This window comes from Triticum urartu, chromosome 6 (genome assembly GCF_003073215.2).
Source record: "Triticum urartu cultivar G1812 chromosome 6, Tu2.1, whole genome shotgun sequence".
Classification (NCBI taxonomy): Eukaryota; Viridiplantae; Streptophyta; class Magnoliopsida; order Poales; family Poaceae; genus Triticum; species Triticum urartu.
In genome coordinates this window covers 419,362,165-419,376,246 of record NC_053027.1, presented here as the reverse complement: position 1 = coordinate 419,376,246, position 14,082 = coordinate 419,362,165, and the positions used below count along the sequence as shown (strand labels likewise).

At 51.6% G+C, this 14,082-nt stretch overlaps 1 protein-coding gene across 1 annotated transcript in view; it reads right to left on the bottom strand.

The window, feature by feature from the left end:
* Window positions 1–14,082, bottom strand: part of LOC125516823 — a 56,205-nt gene that overhangs the window by 576 nt on the left and 41,547 nt on the right. Inside the window, exons 4-5 of the mRNA XM_048682125.1 lie at window positions 1,441–1,853; window positions 11–84 (exon numbers count right to left, since the gene is read on the bottom strand). Of these exons, the coding sequence (XP_048538082.1) occupies window positions 11–84; window positions 1,441–1,853 (487 nt within the window). The remainder of the gene's footprint in view (window positions 1–10; window positions 85–1,440; window positions 1,854–14,082) is intronic.

Genomic DNA, 14,082 nt, shown 5'->3' with positions numbered 1-14,082 from the left:
GGACCATTACCTCGGAGGTCAAGTTCAACAACGTAAGGATTTTCATTGAGGTCTTTAAATATTCGCTTAGTACGCATACAGTACCTAGAAGAAGGGAAGTAAAGAGACAAATGATAACTAACAGTATGGAGTAGTGTTAGTACTTGATACAAGGAATCCTTAGGTAGTCAGACCATACAAGAGGTATTCCTCTTTCCAAGAAACCCACATGAGAGGTGCATAGGACAAATATTTCAAGGACGATATATGATCTTCTTCTTCAAGATTACTCAATCTTTGATTTTTGGAGTTTATAACTACTCAAGAATTTCAGATACAGATTCTAGTATCCACATTTCAAGACGGAACTTCCATTATCTGTTTTCATCTTCTATGGTCTAGCAACCAAATATCTTTAATTTGTCATTTTAACTATCGAAAGAAACACGAACATCCTACCTAGCGGCCAGGTATGTAACATACGATATTCCACCGAATGGTCTATTTTAAATATCCGAAGGAGTCAATGTTAAAAACAATAGTCAGAATGACCAAGTTTATTGAAAGAAACACATGTAAATTGTATCGGTTCTAATGACAGACGACATATAAAACGATAACATGATTGGCCTTTATGTGGTTCATCCTTCTATGTTTTAACAGTACAATAGTTTGTAGCAGTGGTATCAGAAATGAAGACGCCACAGATGGAACATTTTCCTGTTTACAAATTACATCCCAACAGCAGTACTTTCTAAGACGCAAATATGCTGGTATTATTCTACTGCCTGTTAAGCAATCATCAATAATAGTTTTCTCCTCAACTCATCGTAAAGCCAACTAACGCCTAAATCTGTGAACCCTAAAGTTCAGTCACATGGTACGCTAGTACCCGCCTACCCGGATATAATTTCTAAATGACCAATCGACATTCCGTGCAGCATGATTTAAACATACCTACTATAGCACAGTATTCTCTTATAGACCAACATCGTGAACATAAACTAAACAAAAGGATCTGGAGAGAGTAACAGCACATTTAAGACAGCCCTTCAGCACAGCACACAGCAGTAAGCCAGCAAATTGAAATTATAGCAAATTAACTGTTCAATTGCATCAATTGATCAAATAAAGCTGTTAGCTCTGGCCCCAGTGTGCGGCCTACCTAAGCTAATAAGCAACCGCCAGCGATTCACTGCCATGGCAAACGCGATGGGCCTAATTCAAGCTTCTGCCATCTACTAGACACAAATCCGTCCAATTCACGACATCCGGATCCTTTTCCCCTTGGTAAACGTGTGCCTGGTAAGCAATTAAAACCTCATGGGATCTTTCACAACGACGCGGCGTGAACTCCACGACTGTGCGCTGCGCACGCGCATATACGCATACACAACCTGAAAATCCCCCAAAATCACAAGCAAAAATAATTTCTAGGAATTGATGTTCGGAACGGCTTACGGGCAGTAGGATTTGGAGAAGATGGTGATGCGGTTGGAGTAGATGGCGTTCTGCACGAAGGCCGACGGTGAGCGCGTCGCCGCCGCGGACTCCGCCGCGGCGAGGAGGAGGACCAAAGAAAAAGCTATTCGGATTAGAGACATCTCCCTTGCTTGCTCGAGGTGGCAGGGCAGCGCGGTCGCCGAGCGCGACTCCGGAGGTCGGAGTTCTGATTCGGGGGAGCGGGGAAAGAGGGGGACGGAGACCCGACGAGCGGTGACTCCCGGTGGAGGGTCTTCCGGGGAAAATTCCCTTCTGAAAAATAGTTCACTTTGATTTATCCCATCTTTTCTTTTAGACAAGATTTGTCCCCATCTGGCCTGCTTCGCTAGTTTTGTGCCTCTGGTTCCCGTATCAGCCCATTGGGTGGCATTCTGTATTCGGCTTATTTACAGATTTGTCCTCAGGCAATTTTTATTTTGAGAATACTGTCACTAATTCATTCATCACAAGTTGCGATACAACGCACACTATTGGAATCACCCAGAGAGGACGAAGGAAGATACAAGTCCAAGAACACTAGCAAAAAATCCTCCCAAGAGATAGAAAATACAATAAAGTTTCTAGGAATAACTGCAATTGCCATCGTCGCGACATGTCATCTTCGGATTTGAGGAAATATCATTGTCCAATTGGGCTTTGTGAGCCGATTGAGAGGCTTGCCGTTGGCGGCAGTGGCGGAGCTAGAAACAGAAAACTGGGCGGGCTGAGCTGAATTTGACGCTAAATCTAGGTTGCTGCCTTGTAGCATTGTGTATTTCATGGGCTGGGCCTAGGTACATTTCTATAATTTTGCTGAAATTGAAAATCTGGGCGAGCCATGGCCCATTCGGCCACAACATAGCTCCGCCAGTGGTTGACGGAGCTGAAGTCGTTGTGGCATGTTGATCGGGGGACATTCAAGATGCGAGGACATTCCCGTACTCCCCGCCGATCACCCATCAGATAGCAGTAGTAGAGGAGCAAAACAACAACTCTTCCTCTATATTGAGGCCGAACTATGTTCGGATTTCCGAGCTCGAAGAGTCAGATACCTGTCCGCGGAACGACACGCCCTGTCCTCTGAACCTAGAATCGGACGGTGGACCTGAAAAATCGGTTGATATCCCGGAGCCCGAACTATTAAGCTCGGAAGTTTCTCAAACTCCGGATCCCAAATTGGGTCAGGGTTCGGATTTAAAGCCACCCACCCACCCAGATATACGCGATCTCATGTACATACGACAACAGTCTTAGAAAATAGTCCATCACTTTTGTGCCAGATTCCTCCTTGTCAAAGACAAGATTAAAGATTGCCGCGATGAAGACGCGATCTCAGTATTCTGCGATAATTGCACGGACGAAGGAATTCTCAACACCATCAACCGATGTCGCGTATTACACTTCGCTGACTTGGCAACCATAGTACAGAAGTACTGCGCAATCGAAAGCGCCTGGAAAACTCAGGCAGCTCGCCGGGAACCACCGATTTCCACTCAACCCCTCGTCGGGGCAAAGGATGCACCCTCGCGGGGCGCCCGACCAAATAGTAAAGAAATCTAAGCCCATTACGGGGCGCGGAACCGTTCTGGAGGGATGGCTCGATAGGCCATGTAGAATACACACAACACTGGATACCATACCAACCCACAGCCTTAGAGCATGTTGGATACTCTGGCAAATGGCCAAGAGCGGCGAGTATATCCTCACGAAAAATACCTCAGAGCAACACCCCGCGGAAGACGACGACCTCAGCGTATTGACGGTCTTCGAGACTTTCGCTTCAAACAATCGGCGCAAAAGGGCCCTCCGCGACCTCGCCGAAGTCTGCCAAGTCACAGCAATAAACCACTGGAACAACATGGCCATAACTTTCAATGCCAGTGACGAACCAAAATTTCGGACAGTCCAGGCACCAGCCGCCTTGGTCCTCAATCCAATTGTGGACGGTTTTTGTTTCACCAAAGTGCTCATGGACGTCGGCAGTGGACTAAACCTCATCTACGAGGACACACTCAACAAAATGGAAACAGACAGGAGCCGCATCGAGCAAAGTAGCACGACCTTCCGAGGAATCATTCCCAGTCGGGAGGCGCAATGCGCAGGAAAAATCACGCTCGACGTGGTATTCGGCACGCCGAAGAATTATCGGTCCGAAGAGATAACCTTCCAAGTGGCCCCTTTCAACAGTGGATATCACACCCTATTGGGGCGAGATGCATTTACACGTTTCCAAGCTATACCTCATTACGAGTACATGAAGCTCAAGATGCCCGGGCCCAATGGTATTATCACTCTTGCCAGTGATCCGGACATAGCACTCCGCGCAGAAAACAAAACCGCATCCCTGGCCCTCAAGGCACTGTCTGAAGCCCTCGCGGCCGAAGAGTTAACCGCGTTGCGCTCCATGGTGGATAAGGACGACGTAATCCTGGACAAGCGACCCAAATCCACCTCCTTTAAACCAGCAGACAAAATAGTCAAATTTCAAGTCCACCCGACGGACCCCAAGAAGACAGCATCCATCGGGGCACAGCTGGGCCCAACGGTTGACACCACACTACGAGAGTTGCTGCGCGAGAACAGGGACATATTCGCCTGGCACCCTTCTGATATGCCAGGAATCCCACGCAGGTTGGCCGAACACAGCTTCAACATATTGAAAGGATATAAACCGGTCAAGCAAACACTGTGGCGCTTTTCCGAACCCAAACGACAAGCTATGGGGGAGGAGCTAGCCAAGTTAATCGAGGCCGGATTCATCAGAGAAATAAAACACCCGGACTGGCTAGCAAACCTAGTGATGTTGCCAAAGAAGGATAAATCATGGCGCCTATGCATCGATTTCAAAGACCTCAACAAGGTCTGCCCTAAGGATCCCTTCCCCCTCCCTCGCATCGATCAGATTACTGACACTACTACGGGACATGACTCACTGTGTTTCCTCGACGCATAATCCGGATACCATCAAATCAAATGAAGGAGTCCGACCAAGCCGCAACGGCATTCATTACCCCATATGGACTGTTCTGCTTCAACACTATGCCCTTTGGACTTAAAAAATCCGGCGTCACCTACCAACACATGATTCAAACATGCCTGGAGAAACAGATCGGCAAGACAACTGAAGCATATGTGGATGACGTCGTCATCAAAACTAGGCACGTCGAGTCATTGATAGATGATCTGCGTCTCACATTCGACAACCTCCGTACATATGACATCAAGCTCAATCCGGAAAAGTGTGTTTTCGGTGTTCCCGCCGGAAAACTGTTGGGCTTCATCATCTCCAATAGAGGAATTGAGGCAAATCCAGCCAAAATCCGAGCTTTGTCTCAATTGGCTACACCAACAGACCTTAAACAGGTCCAAAAACTAGCCGGATGTGTGGCGGTTTTAAGCCACTTTATCTCCAGACTAGGAGAAAAAGCATTGCCACTTTATCGCCTTCTCCGACGCACCGACCACTTCGAGTGGACGGATGCGGCAACGGCCGGACTGGAAGAGATAAAGGCTCTTTTAGCGAGCAACCCAATCCTGGCCACGCCGAACGTCGGCGAACCCATGTTATTATACATCTCGACAACACACCAGGTGGTGAGCGCGGTGCTCGTCGTTGAGTGAGAGGAGGACGGACACAAATTCCCACTTCAGAAACTGGTATACTACGTATCCACTTTCCTCACACCATGCAAATCCCGGTATCCTCATTACCAAAAGATAGCATACGTGGTGTTCATGGCATCCTGGAAGTTACAACACTACTTTAAAGAGTGCTCAATAACGGTGGCTTTCGAAGTACCACTCAATGACATAATAAACAACCGTGATGCCACGGGTTGGATCGCAAAGTGGGCCATGAGCTCCTTCCATTCGACATAACATACAAACCGCGCCGGGCCATTAAATCCCAAGTACTGGCCGACTTCGTCACCGAATGGACAGAGGTCGAACTCCCTAAAGAGTACGGCACATATTCAAACTGGGTCATGCACTTTGATGGTTCCAAAATGCTGGCGGGCTTAGGAGTGGGCGTTGTCTTAACATCCCCCACTGGAGACACAGTTCGGTACGTACTCCAAATATTATACACAAACTCCAACAATGCAGCCGAATACAAGGCCTTATTGCATGGTCTTCGGATGGCTGTCTCCATGGGCATACAACGCCTGGAGGTGCGCGGGCATTCAAACCTCGCAATATCCCAAATAAATGGAGATTTCGACACCAAAGATCCGAAGATGGCGGCCTATCGTAATGCCGTTCTCAAAATGTCATCTTGGTTCGAGGGGCTCGAGTTTCATCATGTGGCTCGAGAAGGTAATCAAGCGGCGGATGTCCTTGCTCGCATCGGCGCCAAGCGCGACCTTGTCCTGCCTAACATATTCCTGGAAAGGCTCTTCAAGCCATCCGTGGTGTGGCAGGGGGAGAGCGGCAACACCAGTCCAGACCCGATTATACCCCCAGATTCCGAACACAATACCGATATCATCGGGGGCTTAGCCACTGAAATAACACCATCGGCCCATCTTATCATGGCAGTAATTGCCCCATGGACCGAACCCTTATTGTCCTACCTTAATAGGTGAGAGCTCCCCGAGGATTAGAATGAGGCTCGCTGCATTGTCCGGCGCTCGAAAGCCTACAAGGTCCATGACAGAGAGCTCTACAAGAAAAACGCTATCGGAGTACTTTAAAGATGTATCTCCGGAGAAGAGGGACGACAACTCTTGGCCGAAATTCATGCCGGTCTCGGTGGTCACCATGCCGCGGCTCGGGCCCTTGTAAGTAAGGCCTTCTGAGGGAGTCCTGGATTAGGGGGTGTCCGGATGGCCGGACTATACCTTCAGCCGGACTCCTGGATTATGAAGATACAAGATTGAAGACTTCATCTCGTGTCCGGGAGGGACTTTCCTTGGCGTGGAAGGCAAGCTTGGCGATACGGATATGCAGATCTCCTACCATTGTAACCGACTCTATGTAACCCTAACCCTACCCGATGTCTATATAAACCGGAGGGTTTTAGTCCGTAGGACAACATACACATCAACAATCATACCATAGGCTAGCTTCTAGGGTTTAGCCTTCTCGATCTCATGGTAGATCTACTCTTGTACTACCCATATCATCAATATTAATCAAGCAGGACGTAGGGTTTTACCTCCATCGAGAGGGCCCGAACCTGGGTAAAACTCCGTGTCCCTTGTCTCCTGTTACCATCCGGCCTAGACGCACAGTTCGGGACCCCCTACCCGAGATCCGCCGGTTTTGACACCGACATTGGTGCGTTCATTGAGAGTTCCTCTATGTCGTTGCCGTCAGGCTCGATGGCTCCTACGATCATCGACAGCGATGCAGTCCAGGGTGAGACCTTCCTCCCCGTACAGATCTTCGTCTTCGGCGGCTTCGCACTGCGGGCCAATTCGCTTGGCCGTCTGGAGCAGATCGAAAGCTACGCCCCTGGCCGTCAGGTCAGATTTGGAAGTTTAAACTACACGGCTGACATCCGCGGAGACTTGATCTTCGACGGATTCGAGCCACTGCCAAGCGCGCCGCACTGTCATGACGATCATGATCTAGCTCTGCTGCCGAACAGTGCCCTGGAGGCCGCACCCGCATCGGCTCCGACCCTTAATTCGGAGCCAACTGCGCCGATCGAGGATGGGCGGTTGGTCGCCACCTCGGGGGCTGCGACCCCAACGGCGATTGAGCCAAGCACCAACCCCGTACTCTGCGAGACTCGTGACTCCAAGGAGCCGGACTCCTCTCCGGACTCCGAACCCTCTACGCCCCTGCCAATCGAATCCGATTGGGCGCCGATCATGGAGTTCACTGCCGCGGACATCTTTCAGCACTCGCCTTTCGGCGATATCCTGAAGTCACTAAAGTCTCTCTCTTTATCTGGAGAGCCCTGGCCGGACTACGGTTAGCAAGGTTGGGATATGGAGGATGAAGAAATTCAAAGCCCACCCACCACCCACTTTGTAGCCACTGTCGACGACTTAACCGGCATGCTAGACTTCGACTCCGAAGATATCGACGGTATGGACGCCGATGAAGGAGATGATGAAGAACTAATGCCTACTAGGCCCTGGAAAGCCACCTCGTCATATGACATATACATGGTGGACACCCCAAAAGAGGGAGATGGCGATGGAACAACGGAGGATGACCCCTCCAAGAAACAGCCTAAGCGCCGGCGTCAACGGCGCCGCTCAAAATCCTGCCAAAACAAACACGGTGATTCCAGCACAGGAGATAATAATACTCCAGAAAGCGTCGAAGAAAACCCCCTCCAGCAAGATTTAGCACAGGAGGATGGAGAAACCAGCCCTCACGAGAGAGCGGCAGACAGAGAGGTCGAGGACGATAATTATATGCCTCCCTCCGAAGACGAGGCAAGCCTCGACGACGATGAATTCGTCGTGCCAGAGGATCCCGTCGAGCAAAAACGTTTTCAACGCAGGCTTATGGCCACGGCAAGAAGCCTCAAGAAAAAACAGCAACAGCTTAGGGCTGATCAAGATTTGCTAGTCGACAGATGGACTGAAGTCCTTGCGGCCGAAGAGCATAAACTCGAACGCCCCTCCAAGAGCTACCCAAAGCGCAGGTTGCTACCCCAATTAGAGGAGGAAGCACTTGATGCAGTCGACCGGCCACCTCGTGGTCGTGACAGAGAGGCCTCTCGGCCCTCCACTCAAGTCGCACCCCGTACCAAGGCACGGGAATATGCGCCGGACTTACGAGACATGCTGGAGGACAAGGCAAGGCAAACAAGATCGATCTACGGATCGCGTGGGCGCCCCACGGCTCGAGACGGTAACCGTCACGCCGGCCACAAATTCGGCGGGGCTGAACACAGTAGACAAGGCTCATTGGAGCTACGTCACGATATAGCCCAGTACAGAGGCGCCGCACACCCACTCTGCTTTACAGACGAAATAATGGATCACCAAATCCCCGAGGGTTTCAAACCCGTAAACATCGAATCATATGATGGCACAACAGATCCTGCGGTATGGATCGAGAATTATCTCCTTCATATCCACATGGCCCGCGGCGATGATTTTCACACCATCAAATACCTCCCACTCAAGCTTAAAGGACCAACTCGGCATTGGCTTAACAGCTTGCCAACAGGATCAATCAGTTGTTGGGAGGACCTGGAAGCCGCATTCCTCGACAATTTCCAGGGCACTTATGTGCGACCCCCAGACGCCGATGACCTAAGTCATGTAATTCAGCAGCTAGAGGAATCGGCCAGGCAATTCTGGACACGGTTCCTGACAAAGAAAAATCAAATAGTTGACTGTCCGGACGCTGAGGCCCTAGCAGCCTTCAAACACAATATCCGTGACGAGTGGCTGGCCCGGCACCTTGGACAGGAAAAGCCGAAATCTATGGCAGCACTCACGACACTCATGACCCGCTTTTGCGCGGGAGAAGACAACTGGCTTGCTCGTAGCAACAATATGACCAAGAACCCTGGTAATTCGGACACCAGGGACAGCAGTGGCAGGTCGCGTCGCAACAAGCAGAAGCGTCGCATTAACGGCGACAATACTGAGGATACGATAGTTAATGCCAGATTCAGAGGCTCTAAATCCGGTCAGCGGAAAAAGCCATTCAAAAGGAATCCTAGGGGCCCGTCCAGTTTGGACCGAATACTCGACCGCTCGTGCCAGATACATGGCACCCCCGAAAAGCCAGCCAATCACACCAACAGGGATTGTTGGGTGTTCAAGCAGGCAGGCAAGTTAAACGCCGAAAATGAAGACAAGGGGCTGCATAGCGATGACGACGAGGAGCCCCGGCCGCCGAACAACAGTGGACAGAAGGGTTTTCCCCCACAAGTGCGGACGGTGAACATGATATACGCAACCCATGTCCCCAAAAGGGAGCGGAAGCGTGCGTTAAGGGACGTATACGCGATAGAGCCTGTCGCCCCAAAGTTCAACCCATGGTCCTCCTGCCCGATCACCTTTGATCGAAGGGACCATCCCACTTGCATCCGTCATGGTGGATTCGCCGCATTGGTTCTAGACCCAATTATTGATGGATTTCATCTCACTAGAGTCCTTATGGACGGCGGCAGCAGCCTAAACCTGCTTTACCAGGATACAGTGCGGAAAATGGGCATAGATCCCTCGAGGATTAAGCCCACCAAAACGACCTTTAAAGGTGTAATACCAGGTGTAGAGGCCAACTGTACAGGCTCAGTCACACTTGAAGTGGTCTTCGGATCTCCGGATAATTTCCGAAGCGAGGAGTTAATCTTCGACATAGTCCCGTTTCGCAGTGGCTATCACGCACTGCTCGGGCGAACCGCGTTCGCTAAGTTTAATGCGGTACCGCATTACGCATACCTTAAGCTCAAGATGCCAGACCCTCGAGGAGTAATTACGGTCAATGGAAACACCGAACGCTCCCTCCAAATGGAGGAGCACACGGCGGCCCTTGCAGCGGAAGTTCAAAGCAGCCTCTCCAGGCAGTTCTCCCGTCCGGCCACTAAACGATCGGACACCGTCAAGCGCGCCCGGAGTAACCTACAACAAGACCGCCTGGCACGATCCGAGCAGGCGTAGCAATGCGGCCCCAACCCAACCCTCGCAAAAAGGCGACGCCAGTACTTCGCGTACATAACTACGCTCTAGAGATACCATGGGCACAGGGGGAGGGGCACCATCACGGCACGCCCAAAACACGGCTTAAACCGTACCAGGGGCTGCCAATTTTTTAATTTTCTCTTACTTTCAGGACTTCATCCTTCGGAAGGCCTGTTCGGCAGTTCAATTGCCGCACAAAACGATGCAAGAACCAGGGAAGCAGACAAGCCACGCCGCACTACGAAACTCCCAGGTGGTCTCTATCACGAGCAGTATACCCGTTCCGCATACTATTCCGCAGCTTGCCCCTGGAACGGACATGTTAACTAGTCCAACCTTCCACTTATCGCATTATTTGTATCGTTCTGCTTTGATCGCAGCCCTTTTTAATAAACAATGCATAGCTTTCGTCTATTTTTGCATTACCTTTTTTTATATATGTTCCTTAATGACATGTTGCACCCGTACACGTTGGTACGGCCAAAATACGCCAGGGGCTTTAGTACCCCTCAATATGGTGTGAGAAGTCCGAACACTTTAACAAGTGCGGCACCCCGAACTTATAGCATTATATGCATCGGCTCCGAATCATGTCTTGGGTCAATAGTTGGGTTTGCCCGGCTCCTACGTTTTGGTGCCTTATGTTCCGCTATATCGGCTAAGGTAGCACTAGGAGAACCACTGCGATTGTGCCCCGGTTGAGCTGGGTCGAGCACCTCAGTGGAGAAAGCTAAAACTGACTGTCATGATGAAGCGAGAGCTAGTCGTTGTTCGAGAGGTTTTTCGAGTCCCTAAAGACTTATGCCGCTTAGGGCGAGGAGCCGGCTCTGTCCGGCCAAGGCGTGGATAGCGCCCCGAACTCGGTCTTCTGAATACCAGGGGCTTCGCTGACATTTAAAATTATAGAATTCTATGGCTAAGTGAGAGTGTTCACGCATTATAGTGCGATTGCCTTGTTCGTTGGGCTGAGCGCCTCCCTCGAAGGACCCAAACATGGGAAAAAGAGCGCTCAGGTTTATCCCCGAACACCCCAGCACTAGCGGCACGGCGGCAGAAGCCGACGACTCGCCATCTCTCAGAATTGATAAACAGCCGCACAGAAGGTAATATTTTAAATTCAAACAGCATTGCTTAGCGCATACGAACAAGTTTTCAGCACACGGGACAAAACGAGCGAGTTTTACTCAAAAATTACATCCATAGAACATTCATCCGCCACAAGGCGGGCACCCTTCAGAACATCCTTATAGTAATTCTCGGGCTTGCGATGCTCCTTCCCCGGCGGTGGCCCGTCCTTCACAAGCTTCTCAGCATCCAGCTTGCCCCAGTGCACTTTAGCACTGGCAAGGGCCCTACGGGCACCTTCAATGCAGACGGAGCGCTTGATGACTTCGAGCCTTGGACAGGCCTCCACCAGCCGCCGCACCAGCCCGAAATAGCTCCCAGGCTGAGCCTCTCCGGGCCACAGCTGAACTACGAGGGCCTTCATGGCCTGTTCGGCCGCCTTGTGGAGCTCGACCAGTTGCTTCAGCTGGTCGCTCAGGGGCACGGGGTGTCCGGCCTCAGCGTACTGAGACCAGAACACCTTCTCCGTCGAGCTGCCCTCCTCGGCTCGATAGAATGCGGCAGCATCGGATACACTCCGGGGAAGATCTGCGAACGCTTCTGGAGAGCTCCGGATTCGGGTAAGTAACAGGTAACTCACGTTTATGTGTTTGCTTTGCATAAAGAATGCCTTACCCGCCGCTATCTTCTTCACCTCATCCAACTCCTGCAGGGTCTTCTGGGATTCGGCCTTGGCAGATTTGGCATTTTCAATAGCCACCGCAAGCTCGGACGCTTGCGTCTTCGAGTCACACTCCAAACTCTCATGTTTTTCCATGAGAGCCTGGAGCTCTTGCCGCACCTTGCCAACCTCGGCCTCATACTTCTCTCGCTCGGTGCGCTCCGAGGCCGAATTCTTCTCGGCCTCGTCTAGCGCTTGCTTAAGGGTCGCCACCTCAGACGTGGCCCCTACAATAGCCATGATAATCCTGTCATTTTTGCAATTGCACCTTTTATATATATATATATTTTTAACAAGGTATTTCTTACCTTCATTGTCCTCGAGCTGCTTCTTGGCACGCTCGAGCTCTTGCTCGGACCTTTCGAGGTCCTGCTTTAGCGTGTCCACTTCCGCAGTCAGTGCGGCGGACGCAAGCAGGGTAGCCTGCACATGCATATTGACTCATTTTTGTTAGACTCCTGCGAATTCTATTTGATCCTCTATTCGGCTTTTCTTCCCAAACGCCAAACAGAGCATCAGGGGCTACTGTCCATGCGGTACTATTATTTACACTTTCTTTACTTACCTCGAAGCCTGTCAAAAGGCTAGTACAAGCTTCAGTCAGTCCGTTTTTTGTGGACTAAACCTTCTAGACCACCGCACTCATAATAGCGCGGTGCTCCTCGTCGATGGAGGCGCCTTGGAGCGCCTCCAGCATATTGTCCGGTGCCTCCGGTTGGACGGAGGCCACCGGCACGGTGGACTTTCTCCTCTTGGAAGGAGGTCCCCCGCCGGACTCTGGAACCTTTGAAGGTTCCGGAGCGGTGTCCGGCCTCGAGCCGGACTTGGAGCCCTGGGGGGTTTCATCCCCTTTACTCCTGGAGTCCGGGAGGTCGCCTTGCGGCGCCTCCAAGACCACCTCCTCTCGGCTTGGAACCTGTTGGGACAACACTTTGGTGTCATCCGTAGGGCGGGGGGAGGAAGCCGTCGGAAGTGAGTTCACATCTGACGAGTCCAGTGAGATGCTCGACGACGCGTCGAGCCTGTCTTTGGGTGGGCTGCATAAACATATTCGACGTGAGGGAAAGCTATGCAATAAACGAATATTATGAATTACTCTGGTATCCGGATACTTACGATTTGGCCAGGGGCTTGGCCCTAGGCGCCCACTCCTCTCCGCCGCCGTCGGCATCGGTGGAGTATTCCAGAGGAAGGGTTTTCCCCTTTTTGGACCCTTCGGCCTCCCCAGTTGGGGCGGCCTTCCTTTTCTTCCCTTCCCCTGCTGGAGGGGGAGGGGTCTCTTCTTCTTCCTCCTCCTCGTCTTCACGGGAGGAGTGCGTCTTGGATTCGTCGGATGATGAATCCGACACCTCCGGGCGTCGGGCACTCTTTCGAGTCCCCGCGGCCTTCTTCTTGACCTTCTTCTCCAGCACCACATAGGGTGCCGGAACCAGCAGCCTCGCCAAGCGAGCGTCCGCTGGGCCTTCGGGCAAAGGGGCCGGACAGTTGATCTGTCCGGACGTCACCTGCCAATCCTGTCAGAGGAAAGGGAGCTTAGATCATGCATAGAGTCAAACTATGGAAAACTGATACCCTGTAAAAGGAAAAAACAGCTTACCGCAAGCGCGTGACGCTGCGCACTGAATCCGCGATCCTCAGTAGCGGATGCGGGAGCCTCGGCGCCCTTGAAAAGCACCTTCCAGGCATCTTCGTACCTCGTGTCGAAGAGCCTACTCAGAGTTTGGTGCCGCGCCGGGTCGAACTCCCACATGTTGAAAGCCCGTCATTGGCACGGGAGGATCAAGCGGATGAGCATAACCTGGACTACGTTGACAAGTTTGAGCTTCTTGTCCGCCAGGGTTTTGACGCATGTTTGGAGTCCGGTCAACTCTCCTTTTTTACCCCACGATAGGCCCATCTCTTTCCAGGACGTGAGCCGCGTTGGGGGTCCGGACCGGAACTTGGGGGGTGCGACCCATTCGGCGTCACGCGGCTCGGTGATGTAAAACCACCCCGATTGCCACCCCTTCAGGGTCTCCACAAAGGAGCCCTCGAGCCATAGGACGTTGGCCATCTTGCCCACCATGGTGCATCCGCACTCCGCCTGGCTGCCGCGCACCACCTTCGGCTTGACGTTGAAAGTCTTGAGCCAGAGCCTGAAATGGGGGCGGATGCGGAGGAAGGCCTCGCACACGACGATAAACGCCGAGATGTCGAGGACGAATTTCGGGGCCAGATCGTGGAAATCCAGGC